General features: G+C 42.6%; 1 protein-coding gene across 1 annotated transcript in view; it reads right to left on the bottom strand.

Annotated features, from left to right (window-relative positions):
- The window catches only part of LOC307269457 (NACHT and WD repeat domain-containing protein 2-like), a gene marked incomplete at both ends in the record, with an annotated part of 34,472 nt that overhangs the window by 10,610 nt on the left and 1,333 nt on the right, over positions 1 to 22,529 (bottom strand). Inside the window, 3 exons of the mRNA XM_080052425.1 lie at positions 2,541 to 2,657; positions 12,610 to 12,698; positions 22,473 to 22,529. The exon at positions 22,473 to 22,529 is cut by the window's right edge and continues 115 nt beyond it. Of these exons, the coding sequence (XP_079908551.1) occupies positions 2,541 to 2,657; positions 12,610 to 12,698; positions 22,473 to 22,529 (263 nt within the window). The remainder of the gene's footprint in view (positions 1 to 2,540; positions 2,658 to 12,609; positions 12,699 to 22,472) is intronic.

Raw genomic sequence — 22,529 nt, 5'->3', positions numbered from 1 at the left:
ATCCAACCAACTTTGTGTTTAAAGTCATCAGTTTTACATGCTGTTACAGGCATTAAAATCAACAAAACCACAAGGGTTCCTATATTTTTGCACAGCCAGTTTTTCACATTTTATTTTATTTCATACAACCAAATACTGCTTTTCAAAAAATCTTTGTTTGGAAAACATCCCAGTACTTAGCTGTTCCTGGTAAATTAAAGACATACCACTTTTATATTTTTTTTGTGAAAGCAGAGTCAATTATAATGCCGGCTGAGAGGGGTTCCCAAACTTTTTCATATGACTGTATATATATACACGTCGCATTGCTGAATGTTTTTCGCTCGGAGGCTCCGTCGATGTGACATCACTTCCGATGCGCACTGGAATGTGGGTCAAAATCGCCAAAATAGCATGCTGATTTTAAAAATAAAAATGTCCACTGGATGTAATAGGCATCCAGGTATTTTTAAGCATACTGCAACTGACCAAAAGAATTGGAACATTCTAATTTTCCTATTTTTCTACTATACTAAATAGCAGGGACGTATTGGGATTGGAACTCATGTGGGCAAGTGTATTCAAGCTGTCGGTGCCCTGCCCACTTCTGCAAGGTGCTAGCACACTAGCGACTGCTGCCAATGTAACATGTTGCCTGTTAACACTGTATTCTTTGCTTTAAGGCAGCTGCTAAAGAAAATCATCACTGGTGTTTTTGCTGGTGCCCCCTGACTCTGTTGGTTGGCTGTGTGTTATATTTGCTCTGGGGCAGGAGACGCCATGTCAGGCTCAATGTGAGGAATTTTTCTTATCTTGGATGTCACAGCTTGGAACGGCCTGCTTTACCTCAATACGTTCTAACCATTTCTTCCCCCTTGAGCTAACATATTACTGTATCATGGCTCTGTTTAGTTGTGAGTCTTGTGTGTTTGCTGATATCAGTAGATTTAAGATTGCCGGCGTATCATTGCTGCATCCTGTATGTGGATACAGTTACTTTCATTGGTAGCTATTGTGAATGAATGTTTTGTGGTAATTTGGCACTAGTGTTGTGATGTTTTCTTGCTGCTTACAGCTGCATCTCATGTTGTTCTTTGGCAGATGAGACATGGGGAAAATACTCAATTTGAAAGCATATTCAGTAACTATCTAATGTTGTGTGTCTAATGTGGTTGAGGGGGTGAGTTTAGTAACATCACCCTAAACTGAAGTGATGTTGATGGATGCTCACGGCCATTATTGTTTTTAATGAACTGAATTGATTGAGTTATTTTCGAAACTAAAAACTGCGCAAGAAAATATTTATTTTTATTTTTTTAGTTTTGCCTAGAGATACTTTTACTTCTCTTTGTTTCTCAAGCAGTTTTTACCTGTTGTAGATTGGAACACTTGAAATGCAGAGTTTTAGTTTTGCGTGGGTTTGTGTGCTGGTTTAGTGGGGAGAGATAAAGTCAGCACAACAGCTGTGTGAGCGAGCGAGGCAGGGGGACGCGCTGAAATAAGCAGGTGGCGGGGAAGAAGAGGAAGAAATGACAAGCCTATGGGAAAGAGATTATGCCCCCCTGGAGAGTCAGATCCTCTCTCTCCTACCCATAATGCATTCTACCTCTCCCTGTGATCTCTCAACTCAATTTCAACCCCCTAGAAAACGAATCTGTTCCATTTGAATAATTCACCGTCAATTTCCCTTTGCCGTCGTCTCCCTCTCCTCGCCCCTGTCTTCACCCATTTTATTCCTTGTACCTGCCTCATTTTTTATTTTATTTTTTTTTCAACTTTCTTCATTCGACCTAAAATGATATAAAAAAAGATCACTCAAATGTCAGCCGCAATTACTCGTCATGACGCTCTCTCTCTCTCTCTCTCCCTCTCTCTCTCTCTCCCTCTCCCTCTCTCTTTACTTGCAGAGGTCTTCACATAACTCATTACTCATTCCTCCAAGCATGAATTTAGCTTTGCATGCGATTTCAAGTATTTCCAATATGCTTGACCAGAAACTTTCTAGTAGCCTGCACTCTCATTTTCAGAAGCCCACCAAACCAAATCAAGTATTAACACAAAGCTCTATATGACTAAGAGATAAAAAAGGATTCCATGGTCATATACTTAGACTTAATCACACACACATTGCTCTGACACATGCGTCCTGGGTACAAAGGTAGCGACCCAAGGACTTAAAAAAGCTACTGTATTTCTTGTCGTTTTCTTTTAAAAAGCGACCAGGCCACGATTAACATAACAGATTTCATTCTTACGAGGTGGTTTCACACTGTTGTTATCTTATCTTCAACAGCAGATAGCCTGGGAACAATCCCGTCTCAATGCCTTATCACAGCCATTAACGAGAGAGAGAGACAGAGAGAGAGAGAGAGAGAGAGAGAGAGAGAGAGAGAGAGAGAGAGAGAGAGGATGGTGGGAAATACTGAAATACACTCATGTGATCCATGATATATCAAACTGAAGCATGTGTGTGTGTGTGTGTGTGTGTGTGAGTGTAGGTGTGTGTGTGTGTGTGTGTGTTTGTGTGTGAGTGTAGGTGTGTGTGTGTGTGTGACCCTTACCACGAAACAGGGTCCCGCGGAGCTCTTCAGACATTCCTCCAGGAGCTTCATCCTGAGTCTCTGCAGCTCGGGACTGTCCCACTCCTCTGGGTCCACGCCCCAGTACAGGTCCACCACCTGAAAAGACACACGACACACACACACACACACACACACACACACACGGGGCCATCAGATAACAGAAATGTGGTGCAAAAGGAGCAAAAAGACTTCGATTTACAGTACGGGAGTCGCTCGTAGAACAGTGGTAAGAGCACACTTGAACCGATGCAATTGATGTTTTCAACACTGACATATACACATACACTCACCAGCTCTGTGTCACTGAAAACAACAACATCACTCTGAGCCTTAGAGCCCAGCAGGGAGGACACACACACACACACACACACACACACACACACACACACACACACACACACACACACACACACACACACACACACACACACACACACACACACACACACACACACACACACACACACACACACACACACACACACACACACACACACACACACACAGTAACTGAAATGGCACAAAAGGGGGGTCTCTTCTCCCTCAACACATTTGTCACAAGTTTCTGGCAGTTTCAGACAATTCCAAGCGTAAACACACCACAGGGGGAATCTCCCACCGGTGCAGCAGAATAGAGTGAGCAGACACAGCCTGTGAGTGTGTGAGTGTGTGTGTGTGTGTGTCTGGGGCCCCAACGTGTGGCTTACAATAAGGTACATTATACCTGATGGCCTTTGCTGCTTGGAGCCTCAGGTTTCAGCCCCACTCCCCCCCCCCCTCCTCCAAAGGCATAATGTCGCATAATTCTACTTTTCTCCTTCCTAACAGGGCTCCAGACTAACTTTTTTTATTTGTTGCACCAACAAATATTTTAGGTGCACCCCCCATATAACATTGTCAGCGATATTAATTTTTTCAGTTCCCATAGAAATAGGCAAATCTAATTTTGTAAAAGAAAGGGCTTTGAGAAATGTTGTTTTTTTATCATATTCATATAAATTTTTATTTTTTTTATTTTTTTGGCATTTTTATGCTTTTATTGATAGTGTAGAGACATAGATGAAATGGAGCAGAGGGGAGTGACATGCAGAGAACGACCGCGGGCTGGAATCGAACCTGGGCCCGATGCTGGCCGAGGCCCATGGGGGGGGGGAGCCCTACCAACTGAGCTAAGGGCGCCCCCTTCATATTCATTTTTATGGCAAAAATTTGTGATAAAATAAAGTTAAAATGCTGTTTTTTTTTGTCCTTGAAAAATAGGGGGAGGGGGATGGTAAAGCCAAAGCTATTTAGTAGCGACTGTCTTCTGCTGCCTCTCACCAGACTAGCTATAGTTATAGATATAGCTCAGAAGAGTTTTTTAAGCCTGGCACCTTGACTGACACATCCGCAGTGTGGTGGGGAGCAGAGCTGCCTGGCAGCCCCTGTATATTCCCTCAGAGCTAGAGTGGAGAGCGTGTGGGCCACACACACACACACACACACACACACACACACACACACACACACACACACACACACACACACACACACACACACACACACACACACACACACACACACACACACACACACACACACACACACACACACACACACACACACACACACACACACACACACACACACACACACACACACACACACAAACACACACACACACCTGCAAACAGCTGTGTTACCATGCAGGGAGACGGCAGGGCATTTCTTCCACAGCCTATACTGTAGCGCCGCAGCTAAACATGAACTTTCTTTTATCAGTTATACATTGAGCTAATCTGTTGAGCTAATTACTGCCTTTATGACACCTTAAAACAAAGCTCTTCACAGGTTGTATAATGGAGGTCAATGGGTCGTGAATATTATTATGTTCATTAAAGATAGTTCGCAAAGGATACACAATTGTCCACTTTCTGTTAGCAGAAAAACACTGTTTCTTTGATTTCCTATTGACATATGACAACCATTCAGTCATGTGTTGCAACTCCTTATGGCTTTAGTTAATACAACTCATACAAGTTATTGCTTATTCTATGATACCAAACTTTGATTGGTCAAAGTTAACATGAGCTGTACACTTTGACCAATCAGAGCGAGGTTCTGATTCTATGTTCTTATTGGCTGTTGGGACTGTCCATTCACTTTGGCACGACTTTGTTGGTGTAGAACATAGGGGAGGGACCAAAGAGAACAAGTGGAGCGGTTGAGGTATTTGGATTCGAATCTCTATCCAAACATCCCAGCTTTAACTCATTGATTATCAAAACAAGTTTCCCGTCCGTCCAGTAATGCATTACTAGACTTATTGTTTTGGCTCTGGATGACATAAACAGACACATCAGAGAGGCTAGAATGCAGAGAATGTTTGGGATCCTTTCGCTCATCAAATGTCCAACATGATTGTTTGGTTATTACAATTTGTGGAAATGAAGTATCTACAGTATAGATAGAACTTGCAGCGGAGAGATAAACTGCATAGATGATGTGGGCTGGGTAAAAAAATGACAACTGGGCTGAATCACCAAAGACTTTTACTCACACATACACATACAAGCGCACACACACACACACACAAACACACACACACACACACACACACACACACACACACACACACACACACACACACACACACACACACACACATGCACATACGATAAGCATCCCTCGCGTTTGGCCTATTGTAGAAAACTAATTGCTTAGCGCATCAGTCAGCGTGTATCAGTGTCGCTAATCTACTTCCAACTTCCAACGCTCTTGTGTGGGAGACTGCAATGGGCCGGAGGGAAGGGGTAGAGGGGGGTGAAGAGAGATGAGAGCCCCCCCAATACCATTTACAGTTTTGCCTGGCTTTCAGCAGGTGATTGGAAGGATGCATGGTAATTAAAAAAACTAAATGACTGTGTGTATGTGTGTGTCTGTGGGGGGGATATTCTGATTGAATATCAAATCAAATCAGTTTTATTTGCATAGCCCAATATCACAACATTTGCCTCAGTGGGCTTCACATTCCATACAGTATGACACCCTCTGCCCTTAGACCCTTAGCACGACTGAGAAAAAACTCCCAGTAACTGAGAATATTGCTGAAGTGGGCAGGGCAGCGACAGCTTACACTTGCCCACATGAGTTCCAATCCCATACGTCCCTGCTAATTAGTATGGTAGAAAAAGATTTAGAATGTCCCAATTCTTGGGGATTCAAATTTTTTGGAATTGAAGTGTTGTGTTTTTTTTAAATGTATGTGTGAGCTGAGGGATACTCAAATTTTCCCGTGGTGATGAATAAACAGTTTCTTTTTTCAGGAAAATGGCGGGGTAGGGAGACAGATGCAGGACAAACATTCCAGGAATGCTTGTCAGAAAAAAAGGCAAGGACACATATACTGTTAATGAAGTTTAGGATTAGCTCATTTTTTTTATGAAGCCACACTTAGATGAACTCAGGGCCTCCCGTGGGACAGGCTTTGGCTTGAACTGCTTCCAAATTGCCTCCACACTCCTCTCTTTCTTTCCTTAATGCCAACTTCTCCCTCCTTTCTCTGATGACTCTCCCCCTCTCCCCCACTCTTTCTACACTACAGTTAAGTGAGGGTGGCATCTCTTACATAACAGCCAACTGCTGCTTCTTGCTAAGAGGCTTTTCTAACGCCCTTGGAAGGCATTTTCCCATGGCAGGTCAAGTACAGGAGAATTTTTTTTCTTTTTTTCTTTATTGAAGGCTAGACTATTAGAGTTTGGTATTATGCCCAATATGCCCAAGAAGAAAGGGTATGAAATCAGCCACGAAAAAGGCGGAAACTCCCCACAAAAAAAAACAGTAAAAACCAAGAACAAGTGGCAAATCTTTAGGAATGTTTGATGAATGCAGCTCTTTTAAGTGCTCGAGGAAAGCACAGGTTTAAGCCGCAAATCCACGGCCAAATATGACATTCTCACAGCGAAAGGAAATGCAAACACACACACACAACTTGGGTTTGAAAAAAGCAGGCGCAAGACTGCTCACATGAAGGGAGGCTAAGCAGGGGGTTTAAATATAAAATCTCCTAATGCTGTTTTTAAACCTATTTACAGATTCCTTAAGGGTTGTATCATTAATATATAATCACATTATTTAACAGGTGCTCAGTACAAACATTTTCCTTAATATATGGGTTCTTCATTCCTTCAAGATATCCTGCCAAATCGGAGTCTCAAGAATAATAGACGTTAACAAAAAAAGAATAAATATATATAAAAAAAATTTGTCTGCAAAACCCTGGGAGTGTGAGGGCCCTTAGTCAAACTACTGCGGCTGTGTTCCAGGGCTGTCTCACACAGCTGTGGGGCTGCACATTATAATGCGAGATGAGGTTTTGTTTGTTTAAAAGGCCTCCGCTCCAGATGGAAGTGCTTGAGATCTAAATGGGAGCAGACTAAAACTTGGAAGCTCCTCCACTTAATGAGTGAAGAGGCAAGAGGAACACTGTGAACCAATGCAGAGCTGTGTTTTGCGTTCTGGCCAGCTAGTGCAATGGTGCAGTGATTAGGAATAATTCATCTTCTTCTTGGTTGTTTTTCGAAAACATTCATACATTTTTTTTGTATGGGAGAACAATGCCAACACATAGAACTGACCTAAACTGTCATAATGTGCGAATAAGTTCGAGTGAGGACTTCAGAAATTCAATTGTTCCCCAATGTTTTTTCTTCTGCCCGTGGGACTCTCAATCGTTATACGTTTGACTGTGCAGTCAGTGTACCTGCCACACTTGATCAAATGGTCTCTTGCAATTTATGTGAACCAGGGTATATATGCTCCGAGTCTAGACCCAAAGTGTCAACACAGCTCCTTGTGCGTATATTCTCATCTCTCAGCTGCCCTGTAGCTCTATCAATCTGGGTGTTTTCTACCAGTCACCAAAAAAACGTTGTGTCGAAATGCAATGAATGCATTTTCAAATCAATGAAAGTGTTACGGAAACTGAAAGTCCAGGGGCAAGCAGGCTTTTTATTTTATTTATTTTAATATATTTTTTTTTCGTTGTGCATTTTAAACCAGTACAAAGTTGACAGCATGTACTTGAGGAGTTTAAAGTCGGTGGTTTAAACACACTGCTGGCACACTAGGCAAGGCACCATTCATTATTTTAGTCAGAGAAACATTGCCTGCATTTCACTCGGGTAATATCACTCTTTTTTTTCAGACTGGGAGTTAACGGAGTGTCTCTTAAAGATGCAGTCAGCTATTCTGGAGAAAAGCGTGTCGTCAAAATCAATGAATATCTACTCATCTGTCCGTGTGTGTGTGCACTGAAAAAAAAATCTACTGTCAACACACAGCCTAGGCTCTGTAAACAAGCACAAAGGGGATATAGACAAAGGGGGCCACCGTAATAGGCATATGGCTGTTTATAGAACCTATAGGCTGTGTACAGCGCACACACAGTACGGACAGGTAGAGGATCATGAGGAGATATTCTCTGCATTTTCCAGAATCACTGAGTCCAACTATAAGTCCCTTTGGCTAAAAGAAAGTGAGCTAAGCCAGCTTTGGGCAAGAAGTGAGTGTGTGAAAAAAGTATGGGTGTTACTAGTAGATGCAACTTGAAATGTATTTGAAATTTTAGAATTACTGCATACTAATTACTCACTCTCATTTAGCAAATTCTTGATTATTTTTTCTTTTCACTATAGTCCAAGATAAAAACCTATTGGTGTGTTTTTTTAGGCGTATCCATATTTAACACACTCTTATACTCTGAGATATCCTGTCCATCATATATAAACTGACAGGGGGGTGAAAACACAACCGGCTCTCTATAGATCGATTAGTTCCCGTGAGTGATGTAAACAGTGGAGCTGAAATCCTGACACGTACTTTCTACATTTGATTCTTGATTATCTTTGCCGATTGTGACGGTTGGGCCTGTTGCCAGGGAATGGAATGAACGGACTGAGAGAGAAATGAAATGAGAGAGAGAGAGAGAGAGAGAGAGAGAGAGAGAGTCGGTGGCAGACAGGTAAACAGACGGAAGACGGATGAACACTTCACGCTTCTCCTCCGCAGCGAAAACATCAGTCGACAACAATCTATAGTTAGACGTGAGAAGATTTCCAATCATTCAAATTACAGAAAAAGGGATAACACATCTCCCCCTTCAACACCTTTTTTTTGTCTAGCACTCTCCTTCAAATGATTCATTTGTGCCTTTGGTAAAAAAAATTAAAATGTAAAAGCTTTCCTAGAGATGAATTAGAAGAAGCATATATTCCCAGAAAAAAAAACTTCCAGAGAAGGCACTTTCACAAAATGTGACAAGCACGGCTAACAAATAAATGAGCTTTTACGTTTTCAAGTGGGTGACATTTTAAGAGCACTGCGTCCTTTATTGTGTCTGAACTGTCAGGCCTATTCCCCCCTTCTTTAAAAGTGCATCGATAATAGGCTGCATGAGTAGGGCCTTTTTTTTAAATTTAAAATCATCGCGAAATGTCGTCTCACCCCTCATCTGCTTGTGCTGTGAATTGTAAAAGACATCTGAGTGACAGCCGTTGAACAGTGTCTTACAACCGTGGCCTGGTAAACTTTTACTATAATTGCACTGTCTCAGTTTGTGTGTGTGTGTGTGTGTGTGTGTGTGTGTGTGTGTGTGTGTGTGTGTGTGTGTGTGTGTGTGTGTGTGTTAGAAAGTTATTAACAGGCCTCTTTCCCACTAACCCTGAGATTCACTGGATGTCCTTTATATGGGAGAAAGTCAGTGTATTGTAAGCAGATGATTTATGAGTCCAAGAAATGCAAGATAGGTCCAGATAATGGGAAATGGGATTTCAAAGCAGAACTAGATGAGAAACTGACAGTCCAGTTTTTTTTAAAATGCAGGACCATAATAAAAACTGGGCTGCGGAGTAAGATAAAGACCCGTTTGAGTTATAGGTGCAAAAGTAAAGCAGTCGCCATTACTGACGTGTTCACTGTAGTTAAAAGAAGACAGGAATTTAAATTCTAGACAATTCTGGTGCTGCTTTAAGAAAAACATTCGCCCGGGAGATCTTGTAGAACCTGCAACATGTTGAAACAAAGTTCTAGTAGAATGCAATAAAAGACAAACTTAAACTTTTCAACATGATCAAGCCCAGTTTGAATGGATTCGAGTACTTTCAGTGTTACAACTATAACACGTATAGTCATAAAGTATGAAACAACATCAACATTTAGTTATTTAAAAAAAATATATATATAAATATATTATTTTATGATTTAATATTACTTAAACAGCTCAGGGACAGTGCATAGTGCACAATCAATTCAAAATAATGGTCTGATTTTGAATACAGGGGTGGAAATTAAATATGTATTTTTTCATCCCATTCATTGATTAATCGAAAAAAGTAACGACCAATAAATTGATTATTAAAATAATCGTTAGCAGCAGCCCTATCCACTGATCAGTGTCTTACCAAATACACCATATGGCCAGAGACCTTTTTGTTTCTACTGTTGATCTCCTGTATATCTTTGGCATCACTACATCATTTCTTCGCTGCTTCATTAATGTGTCTGCTTCGTGTAAGTGAACAAGAAAAAGTGAGCATATACTGTACAAATGAGTGGTGAAATAGAGAGGGAGCAGGACACATAGGGGGGATAGAAATGGAACCCCCCCCCCCCCTCACCCCTGTGAACGTTCTAGATTGCAAACTGAGTCAAGTGCTGAGGGAGTGGGGAGAAAGAATTGGGCTCCATTCATCGGCTTGGCTCATGTGTGTCAGACAGTCAGCCTGTGCCGTGGTGGATTTGTGCCAAAGAACTAGCACGTGTGTGTGTGTGTGTGTGTGTGTGTGTGTGTGTGTGTGTGTGTGTGTGTGTGTGTGTGTGTGAGTGAAAAAGGGGGGAGGTGGGATCGCACATACATGACAAATCAAAAGCCACCAAAAAAGCAACTCCGAGAAATAAACTTCTCCTGCTATACAAGACACCGCAGAAAAACATGTGTCAAAATGATTCACCAACAGAAACGTGCGCTCCTACTCACACACACTACTTCCCAAGCTGCAGTGAACTGGGGGGGTGGAGGGGGGGGGGGGGGGGTCTAGCCAAGGATGCACGTTCTCACGTTGCTTAGGTTGAGGATGAGGAGAGTGTGTGTTTGTGTGTGTGTGTGTGTGTGTGAAGGGGGGGGGGGGGCAGGGGGTAGGTGAGTCATAGTATTAACTCCCAGGCCGTTCTGCATAATCATTCGGGCTCATGCTTGGTCACAGGCGAGCTGAATCACCCCAGACAGACACGTGGCCACAGATATCCAAGCCAAAAAAACCTTCTCTGGCTGCCTTCTCTATTGCATAGACCACACACACACCCACACAACACACACACACACACACACACACACACACACACACACACACACACACACACACACACACACACACACACACACACACACACACACACACACACACACACACACACACACACACAACACACACACAGGCTTTGGATCTTTCGGTCTGTGGTTACCAAGGCATCTTTTGGCCCCTTTGACTTTCTATAATCGATTGCTTGTTGACTTATGCAAACTTAATCAAGCGGTTGTAGGTGCAAGACACGCGTGGCATGCTGTTTAAACGCCGCGGTTGGTCAGGGGGCTTTGGTAGGCTGCCTATGGGGGAGCGGGTATACATTGAGCTGAATAATGAATGATTTATCCCATTCAGTCATGGTCTGTCTCCGTACAAAAACCAATTCAATGTTGATTTGTGAAACAACAACGGGAAGAAAAAGAGAGATGAATGACGACACGACACCCACTAACAAGCGTGGCTAAGCTTGACAAGAGACACAAGTGATAGAGTGTGTACAGTATATTGCCAAAAAACATCATGAAAATGCAAGCAAAGACATGTGACAAAGCATTATTCCTGCTGTGTGGTATAAGACTGTAGGTTTTGAGCCCCCCCTCAGTCTTACTGTTCCGTTGTATTTCACTCACTGACTGATCTTGTGTTGCATGTGAATTTTCCCATTGAAGGGTGCAATAAAGACTAATTTCAGCCTCAAACTGTCCACTTATTTTAATTGATTGATTAATGGAATATCACATTATCACATTGGCCCCACAATGATACTGCAAGTGTGTCCAGCTCCAGTAAAAAATGTCATGCCGAGGCCTCCAATCAGGCCACCAGGAGGGTGGTGGGGGGATATTTATCACAGGTGGAGGTAGTGCTTTTAAGTTGTTAATAAAGGGGTGGGGCTTCTGATGTTATGATGTCACAAAAGGGAGAAAATCTGACTAGGAGGTTTTCAGAAAGGTGGAGGTGGAGAAAAAAAGAGAGAGGCTTGATTTTCTCTCATACTGTGGGAGTCTGTAGTCACACTGGGGATCCCATATTAATGTTGGAAAAGTGCCTTTTGCATAATAGGTGTCCTTTAAAGGGAACAACACCGAACTTTGTAAACAGCTGGAGACTTACTCTAGGCACCTCTTAACCTCTCTTGTTTTTAGATGATTACGGGCTACGAGCTGTTTTTAAGATCCAAATATGCTGAGCATGAAATGAGACTGAACCCAGACCAAATCTCGTCGCATGCATACTTCCAGGAACAATCTGCCCCTGACCATCCATTGCTCTCTCCTGGATTTTGTTTAAACAAACCAACCATGGTGATAGCGATCTCTGCACGTACACAGAGGCTGATCTGCGATGCAAATGATCTCGATTGGGTGGAACACCGCGGGGAGAATGCAGCACAACAACAAAAGGGGAATGCCCCATCCCATCTCTCACGCTGCCTTATCCTCACATAGATTTTTGGCTGCCAGTCTCTTCACTGATGGAACAGCCTTATCTGTGCTGGCCTTCTGTCTGCTTAAAGGGGACAGCAGCCTCTCCGTATACGCATGCAGCCCTTCCGGTGGGGCTCCTTCATGACGCATCAATGGATATGTAGAAATGCCACAATGTAGATTTTGGAGGCACTTTCAACAGTCAGCTCTGAAAGTTACTGGAAGGTTAGATGGAGAGATGAAAGAAGAGGAAAAAAGGGAAGGAATGCAAGTCGTTACCTGGAATTCAATGCCATAGTTCTCCCTGCAGAAGTCTCGTAGTTTCGGGTAGACGTGCTCTTTCAGCGCGTTCCTCTCCGCCTCTGTGTCTGCAGACAGGAGAAAGGAGGGCAAGTGTCAAACTGACAGAAAAGAAGCAAACTTTAAGCAGTCGTGTAAAGGTGGAGAAACAATGTGTAAATATAGTGAAAGCCTTATTTACATGTCCTGTTTAATTAAAAGGATTGTATCAATCAATTCCACTGTAATGCCGGTACAGAGCTAAAAGCCCGGGGGGGTGGGGGGGAGGGGGTGATTAGCTTACTTAGCACAAGGATTGAATGCAGAGCTCGTATGGCTCTCTCCAAAGTTTAAATCACACACCCACAGTGCACTCAAACCTCGGAAGCCCTGTCACACAACGCGCACGCACACACACACACACACACACACACACACACGCACACACGCGGTACTGATGTTTTCATGCAGCTCTGTGATTAGTTTACATATAACTGTATTTCCAAAAAATAGTGAAGGATTTCCCGTTAAAAAACCAGAATGGTTCTGACATTTTGCACGTCTGAGTTAGTCTCAAAAGTAAAAAAAGAAAAAGAAAGCATTCCATCAGAAGGGGTGTGTGTTCTAATTGGATAATTGGCTAACAGGTGGATAATGAGAGTAGTTGCAAATGAAACCAAAGTGGATTGATTCCCTCAGATCACATTGCTACAAAGAAGCTTTTTTCTTCATTTGAGCACATAATTGAACCTATTTAGCATATCATTTAGCTTCATTATTACACACCCATTTAAAAACCTGATAACCTAGAAGAGCCAATTTCGACAAAACACTGACAGAGAACGTGGGCATTCACCGGCAGTACACAGGCGGTGATCATATTGGACAGTCAGAGTGTCACAGAGAGTCAGTGCCCACGGCTTGTTGTTCTGTGTGTGTGTGTGTGTCCCACTTTTCCCTTCCTCCTCTCCTCTGGTTCTCACTGTCTTCAACATGGTTATTGTAATGTATTTGGACAGGCCCAAGAGCTTCTTCTCCCTTCTCTACGTTTTTTTTTCTCCAGAAGGGGCGTGGATGGATGGATAGATGGACGGATGGATGAAAACAGAACATGCCCAACAGAGAAGGCTCTTGTGTGGCCCAAGATGCTGATGTGTACACACGCACGCACACACACACACACACACACACACACACACACACACACACAAATCGCCGCTAACCGTGTCACATGCGCCGCTAGTGGAAGAGCCCCACAAATCTGGTCTGACGTTATTTTCCTTCATGGTACTATCTTTAGTAAGGCTTTGGGCCCCGTGACCGCACATGAATCCGCCCCACAGCAACCCGGGCAAAAATGTCAAATCAAAAACCCTTGTAATGGTATGAACGTGGAAAATAAATGGCATTCGCTGCATCAGTGGAGATCCCATTTCATCTCCATACGAGACACATGTAGGAACAATAGAAATGTAGAAAAGTGTTGAAAAAGGTAGAGAAAACAACCGGTCCCAATCTGCATCTCACTGTGGATTGTATGGATGTGACCTGACAGACTTAACTGTGTTGTTTGTATTGTGCTGATAACGGCAAGACGCCTCTCTCACTCCCTCTCTCTTTTTGTGCGGATGATGATGAGTTATGGCAGCCTGACGTTTATGTGTGTGTGTGTGTGTGTGTGTGTGTGTGTGTGTGTCTGTTGTGTACACACCCACACGTGAACCAATGGATCTTACATTCGCTGAGTGTATTGTCCCTCCCTCCAATTTTCCAATCTGTTTATTTCAATAGTGCTGTTGACCAATATAAAGTATCTCTCCTTTCAGATCTGTCCTGTCAGCTCACTCTTTTTATTTCCCCCTTCCTTTTCTATTCTCTCTCTTGTTCTCTTGTCCTTAAGCGAAGTCCTGGGCGGTCAATTCAACACAAAAAATTCGACCAACGGGGGGGTGTAGTTGAGGCCCCCCCCCCCCCCCATAGAGGCTCAGTCCTCTTCATAGCAGACCCGGGTTTGAATCCGGCCCGTGGTCGTTCTCTGCACGTCATTCCCCTCTCTGCCCCATTTCATCTCTGTCTCTCCACACTGTCAATAAAGCATAAATGCCCAAAAATAATCTTAAAGAAAAAACCTGAACACGACTAAATGTCCCTGGATTTGTTCCTGTCATTTTTCTTCTGTATTTAACACTTTAACTCACGCCTTCCAGAGTCCGATTAACAGTGATTTTTTTAAAAACATAGAAAAAGATCAAATCCTCACATTTTGAGCAGCTGCCACAAGGAACGTTTGAAATTTTTCTGCCTGATTAAATCTCTTAAACACCCACAGAGCATCTCAGCTGTGCCCGATATTAAAGGACCTCTTGATGACAAGCCGGAAAGCTTCACGGAAAGCATTTTTTAAACACTAGAAGAAGCTAGTTATACTGACATTTTCCTCAGCCGCGGTCCTTTGATTCAAATAGATAGCGGGCCACTCTACACAGCTGCCCTCATCAACATCGCTCTGACAAAGCAATCACTCTGCCTCTCATCAGCCTACACACACTGACACTCCAGAGGCACGGCTTACTGCTTAGACATCTCTGATTAAAAGAGAGAGAGAGCGAGAGAGAGAGAGAGAGCGAGAGAGAGAGAGAGAGAGAGAGAGAGAGAGAGAGAGAGAGAGAGAGAGAAGCCCAAAATACAATTGTCTTAGCAAACAAGCTGTGACACAGTGGACAGTTCCAGTCCAGTCCTGTGAGTCTGTGTTTGGGCTTTCACACCGACACGGTTCTGGTTCCCGTTCTGGAGTCAGAGAACCTTGGTGCTTTCTTGCTGAACCAGCCTGGGTTCATACCAGTTTGACCAGAACCAAAGTTTTAACCCCGTCCATGTCATGTTTTTGGGTCTTTTTGCATTTAGTTTCCTCAGCAGAACACTGACATTTTTTTCTTTTCTGCTGCCTTGGACATTGTTGCATCCGTTACAAGTGTAAGTTCTGGAACCGGAAGCCTTGCCGGTATGAAAGCCCTATGAGTGAGCTGCTTCAAAAGGTTGGTTCACCAGGTTTTTAGATATCTGAGTTAGGAGCTATTTAGGATACTCCCGCAAAACGCATTTGTAGTAGGTCAGTTCTATGAGCCCCCACAGGCAAATATTTCCGCTCACCTTCACTGTGTTTGCTTTGAGGCAGTATAGTAATTTGTAATGTTGTTGAATCAGCTGACCTATGATGCATTTAGAGGCCAAAGCTCATGAACATTTCTATCTGACCTCAAGATATACAATAATTATATATATACAGTAGATGACACACGATGGCTCAAAACGTAAAAATAGCCCTTTTCCACCAAGGCAGTTTGAGGGTGGGTTTTGGAGCGGGTCCAGCCATCCTTACATCCAACCAGTTCTTCGACATAAGGAATGTCGTGTTTTGACAGCAATAGAACAAGGACCATTTATTAGCATAAATAAAGACATTTACACCAGAAATTGATGCAGAAAACGCACAAATTGGTGCACAAAAATTCACTAAAATGCAGACAAATTAAAGGAATACTTCACCCATACGGAACCGGCGTTCTATCATTATAAAATCGCTATTATAATATAATGAATTAGGTTTGTCTTCCCTCAGTCTTCCCTCAGTCTTCCCTTGGCCCAGCTGTCCTGTTAATCCTAACCCTACATTTTACCAAGTGTGATGTCACTCATGGTAAAATGTAGGGTTAGACAGTGAGACCATAAAACACTCTTTCTGCCTTTTCTCAGACTAGGATGAACCGATTTCAAAAATGTTTGCACATTTATACTACATAGGATCTCGGAGTTCAATACACCTTCATATTTCCACCGGTGAAGTAGGTCTTTAAGTGTTTGCCTATAATGTGTCCCCTTCAATGTTGAAGCGAAACCTACGCTCATGGTTATAACAATTTAAGTGTGCACTACATCAGCATAGACCATGGAAGCCCACAAAATGTTAGCAAAACATTTTTCTCCTTCCTTTCTCCGTATGAGCATGGCTGTATTGGGTTTTCCAAACACACCGTCTAAATGTGCAGATCCGAACCTTAACCGTGATGCGATGACACACAGTGAGTGAGCACATCGATAGCGGATGACCTGGAAGATGCTTAAAGGCAAAGTGTGTCTGTGTAAATCAGCCATCCATGAAGGCCAGATGTTGGTGCATTTCTTAAGCACAGGAGGAGAAACCATACTGCAGGTTATCTGAGTATACTGCTGAATCAGGATGAAGGAACAATCCACCAGAGGTTATTGTGCCACCATGCACACTGGATGTTAAGCAACAAGGGCTGGGACAACAATGTGCAGTAAAACATGGGGCCAGATGTCATACTGTACTGGTAGGGACTTTCCCTGTCTGTCTGCCAGTAACCTAAATAATGTCAAATTAAAAACAAGCATGCAAGCAGAACAAGTGTCCTAGTGTATCCAACATAAAACATTCACTGTACCAAGTTCATTGGGTAACATCTGTGCCAGCAGCTGTTGCCTCAAAATCCACTTGTGGGCTTTTGAGACACTTTTTAATTAAGCATTCACATTTATATCAAGACAACTCTGCACGTTATGCAGCTTGGTTAAAGTAAGCCATGATGATTCTCAAAATTGCTGAGACTATCCCCAGCAAAATAGGTAAATCATGGTTGCCATGTGTGATCTTGTCGTTAAAGATTCAAATATCTCACCTCCTGACAGAATCTCAGACATCAACACTTTTTTAATTAAAAGTTTGAGCTCCCCGGTAGCTCTTTGGTCAGGAACATATAGGCTTGATTTTGTCCCCTATTGATATTTTCGGAGAGCTAAAATAAATCAGTAACAAGCAAAGTTATTGGTTTCATATAACATGTGGGAGTATTGTAATGAGAAGTAAAGAGAAAGACATGGGGGACCTTACAATCTGCAACCCCTCAAGCTGTTGACGGCTAACTGAGCAGCAGAGTCAGAGACTTTGAACAGTGAGTCTGTATTTATCATTTAAGACAGTTGAATTTCTCCACAAATTGAGTGCTCGAACATATGATTAATTTGAATATAAAGCATAGAAATAAACAGAAAAGATGGGTTGGTGTTTGTGCATTAGCATATTGCCTTAACTCACAGTCAGATCCCAATATTATATTCTATAACGCTCAGTTTGACCTTTTAATCTGGAAAACTACACATTATAACCTTTTCTACCGTTTATAGAGTCAATTTACCGTTTATAGAGACAATTTTATTTTATTCCAAGAACAATTTGAGCGTGGGAGATGTGTTAAGTATTCATGCGGTTTTTGAAGAAGCGTGAATAAATATGCACAACAGGTAGCAAAAAGAAGACATACGGATATATACCTATAAAACCTTTGAAGTTTTTAACGATTTTTGATTTGCAAATCTGAAGAATACAGTGAAGGTGCATTGTTTGGCCTCACTACATTAAATATGGTTACTTTAAATAAGGCAAAAGAAATTGAGAGAGGAACCCAGCATGATTATATCTCCTCAAAAAGGACAGGGAATAAAACATTCATTGGGAGTCACTCTCATTCATCAATAAGTCCCCACACACCCTGAGCAGAACCTTATATGTGCATTTAAAATGAAATCCCGATACAGCAAAAGTTTAATTTACCAGTTCGCTAAACGACGTCACCTTGTTCATTGCTCTGATTGGTCGTAGTGCTATCCAATTGCGTGCAGTTGTATTTTGAATTACATGCGTTTGGTGTCGCCCCTTGAGTTGGGAATGTCTATTGCTCGTGGCCAGACATCCTACATCCTTCTAGATGTGTGTCTGGATTGCCAGGGCTTATCATAGCCGGCATCATTCCCTGTTGAAATGCTTTTACAGTGTGTGTTCCCAAAGACTGTAAAAAAAAAAATTGTGTGTTCCATGAAATGCTACAAACACCCAGGGAGTTGTCCAGTGTGCGAGGGGCAACTGCTGAGTGTGTCAGAAGGCTGTCAGGATGTCTCCGCAGCACTCCAGAACACTCACAGAGAGAGAGAGAGAGAGAGAGAGAGAGAGAGAGAGAGAGAGAGAGAGAGAGAGAGAGAGAGGTGAGTACAATCTGCTGGCAGGCCGGGCACAGTGAGCTTTCCTCTCAGGGGGAAAAGTGAAGGCTAGGAGGCAGAGGACCACACAAGGAGGAGCAGAAATAAAACCTACTCACACGCGCCCTAAACGTCCCAATGCTTCAAGACCTACAGTACTTCACCGGTGGAAATATCAAGGTTTATTGAAGTCTGAGATCCTATGTAATGTGCACACATTTTATAAATCGGTTCATCCTAGCCTGAGAAAAAGGCAGAAAGAGTGTTTTATGGTCTCAGTGTCTAACCCTACATTCTCCCACATGTGACATCACACATGGGAAAATGTAGGGTTAGGATTAGCAGGACAGCTGGGCTAAGGGAAGACTGAGGGAAGAAAAACCTAATTCATTATATTATAATAGCGATTTTATAATGATAGAACGCCGATTCCGTATGGGTGAAGTAGACACAGACTCTATAGGCTACACCTGTCATCTCCCTGCCATTCCTCCCACTCTCTCCCTATTTCTTCTTTCACTAGAATCCCTTCAGTAAAGTAGGTGGAGGCAAAGAGATATTTCGGATGGAATTTGAGGATTGTAGCAGCCAGTGATGTAATAACAGCCAATGACGTAATTGTTAAAAAAAAAAAAAAGTACGCTAATGTAACTTTCCAATGACTTAGTTAACCATTAATAAAGAAATAACTTTTACCCCATAATGTTGTAAGTTATTTCATTTTAACCGGCAAATAAAGTAATAAAGTGCTACACATCATGGGCAACATTTAAAAACCTACATCGCAAGACTAGAAAGAAAAAGAGCAAATTGGAACGCTGGGAATAATTGGGGGGTAAATGTAATGTAATTAGTGGTTCCCGTGGTGACATACTAGAAAGCCTTGATGATGGTGCGTTGGAGGGGCTAGATGATTTCACGCATCGCATCCCTAAGGCCTTGTGTGCTGTTATCAACTTTAAACAGCTGAAGACCTCCCTTGCATACAAATACTGTATAGCTGCCTATTGCACACACACACACACACACACACAACCCCTGATGCCAGAGACCCCGAGGTGACTACAGCAAGGTAATGGAGTTGTCTTGAAATGCTTACATGGATCTCCATGGACACGCACAAACACACACACACACACACACACACACACACACACACACACACACACACACACACACACACACACACACACACACACACACACACACACAGACAGATGAGACAGGGCTGCTGCATAATAATGCATCGTGCAGTACACACGCACAACACACAAAAAAATATAAATCACATTAGGCTTTTTCTCTGGTTTGCTGCTGCCGTCCGGATACTGGCTAAACAGATAGCGGGGGTATTATTTTAATTGTTCGTCCATGGCCACACACACACACAAATACACACAAACATACACTCACACAAACACACACACGCACACAAACACACACATACATACACGCACACACGGGCACACGCACACACACAGCAGAGAGAGTATATATCCGCTCAAGTTCATTAGTACAAATGCTAAACTATAATTCTATATCGGCGCATTGTTGAATTCACTTTTCTATTCTTGCATCTTTTAACCACACAGAGGACAGACGAGGGTGAAGACGGCGTTGGGAGTTTGTAGCATGGTGTCTATGGTGTCTGATTAGGGGCTTTAGGGTCAGTACATACAGCAGAGCCAAGGCTATAACCAGGGAGCATAAAAGTCATGACACTGTAGATCAAAGCAGAGCAGCCCCCCCCTCCCCAGTCACACAGACACAATATAAAAAAGAAAAAGTGCAGCCAGCGTGGTTTTGATGGCGTGATTATCGCTGCAGACGGCATAGGTCACCCTTCAAGTGTCTGGTATTACAAGTGAAATAGTGACACTTACAGTATGTGTAACGTATATTATTTTCTTGTCAAAGCAAAGACGATCCCTGCCTGGTTTTCCAGCAACTCTTGTCACATCAGGACTGCGTCATACATTGCTTACACGTGCTAGTTCTGGTGGAAAGGTAAGGGTGAATGCTCTTCTTATTGTCTACACACAACATGTTAAGAAAAGTGGTTTGAGTTGCTAGTTTCCTTTTAAGGAAGACTTCAGCTCATACTCCACTATACCTACTGTATAGTATGGATGCTTTGTGGTAGGATTTACTCAATCCCATCAAAAATCCATTTTGAACATGTCATTGATAGCCTGTCTGGTTGGACCATGTTGTACACTACATGTACAGTAGGGTGAATGCTCTTGAATAAGTGCATGGATAGCCCCCTCTAGTGAACATGGAGAAACAGGTGTTGCAGCAGGATTGAGGGCAGACCTGGGTCACACCCGGCTATGAAGAACTGTCCCTGTGTTCCAATACCCATACTTCTATACTATTTAGTATCCCAGAAAAAGGTTTAGGATGTCCCAGCACATGTATGTCAAATGCAGTATGCCAAAAAATACCAGGATGACATAATACATCCAATTGCATTTTGCAGTATGGAAACCAGCATGCTGTACTAGGTAGATAGTATAGTAAAAACATGAGTAAGTCTGCACGCATAGCAAAATTCCTGATGACAATTTCAATGTTGCTGGCAATATCTGCAACAATATACTGTTATTTGAAAAAACTCCAACATCTTTCTGCAAAAACAAACAAACATCACACAACCAATCAAACGAGCGGCACACAGTTTTTCCACAGCTTAGCTTTTTCCATTTGTACCAACAGTGTGAAAATAATTGCGGGGAAAAATTGCACCTTGGGTTATTTTTCCATCCAGGTGTAAATCAAGAGTGTTCAATTGATGGTGTGACGAGATGGGACCGAGTCAGCTACAGGTGGCTAAACGATGGCAGACTTCTCACTGTCTACTGCGGCGGGGGCCATAACAGCGCCCAGTCATCTGAGGTCAATTCATGATTTCAGGGCATGTCAAATGACAGTGATGTATCGACCAGACCAATGTCCATTCTTCTTTTATTCCCAGGATAACAGCCTTTGCTCTCTCTCTCTCCCTCTCTCTCTCTCTCTCTCTCTCTCTCTGGCATACTCTACTTCCCTTGCCTTGTTTACTCCAGTTTTACTCAGCCTATTTTTACCCCTTTACCCAGAGGGCATATTCAAATACAGAGCGGCAACTGTGTGTCTCCCCCACGACCCGACTCTCTTGCACTCTTGCTCGCTCACACCATGCACGCTGTGTCGGAAGCAATACTGTTGTCTCATTTGGTCGTCGGAATAAATCGTGCAACAATTTGAGTTTATTTTTAATATGGCTCATTTTGAATGTTCTTTTATTATCCCAGTTATCTTTTAGATTAAGTGGACCTTTAAAATGTTGCATACAAATGCCTAGCAAATAGATTTCACATTCATAAGAAAAAGCCTGCCTTTTCCTTCAATATGAGCACAAGATCAATGGTGGATCAGAAGATAAGGTGCCTGGAAAGTGGCCCTATTTCAAATCCACATGCAATAACCTTATAAATAGGATGCTTAGACTTTCATTCTCCACAGCACTTTTGTTTTAATGTTATTTAAGGACTGTCTGTTACATATTGTGCACCATATTGCTACTGCATGTCCACTGCAGACAATTTAAATACAAGATCATAGAAGAAGCCCGCGAAGAGTGGATGTAACATGTGGTTAATCTAGTGTCACACTGTAGGCCTATGTGTAAAACAACTCGCAACAAGAAACCTGTGCCATGCGTAATTTGAGGTTGTGCACTAAACTGGAAGAGCAAGAGAGAGTGTTAAGGATGGGTAGAGAGCTTCAAGTCTATGGATGATAGGAGGGGGTGTCAAGCTGTCTCTTACCGTCGGGGTTGGCACAGATGAAGACCCGGACGCTGCGGCCAGTGGGGACGTTCTGTG

Source organism: Ammodytes marinus (assembly GCF_949987685.1).
Source record: "Ammodytes marinus genome assembly, chromosome: 23".
Lineage (NCBI taxonomy): Eukaryota > Metazoa > Chordata > Actinopteri > Uranoscopiformes > Ammodytidae > Ammodytes > Ammodytes marinus.
The sequence above is the reverse complement of the archived record's forward strand: the minus strand, read 5'-3'. Positions and strand labels throughout refer to the sequence as shown.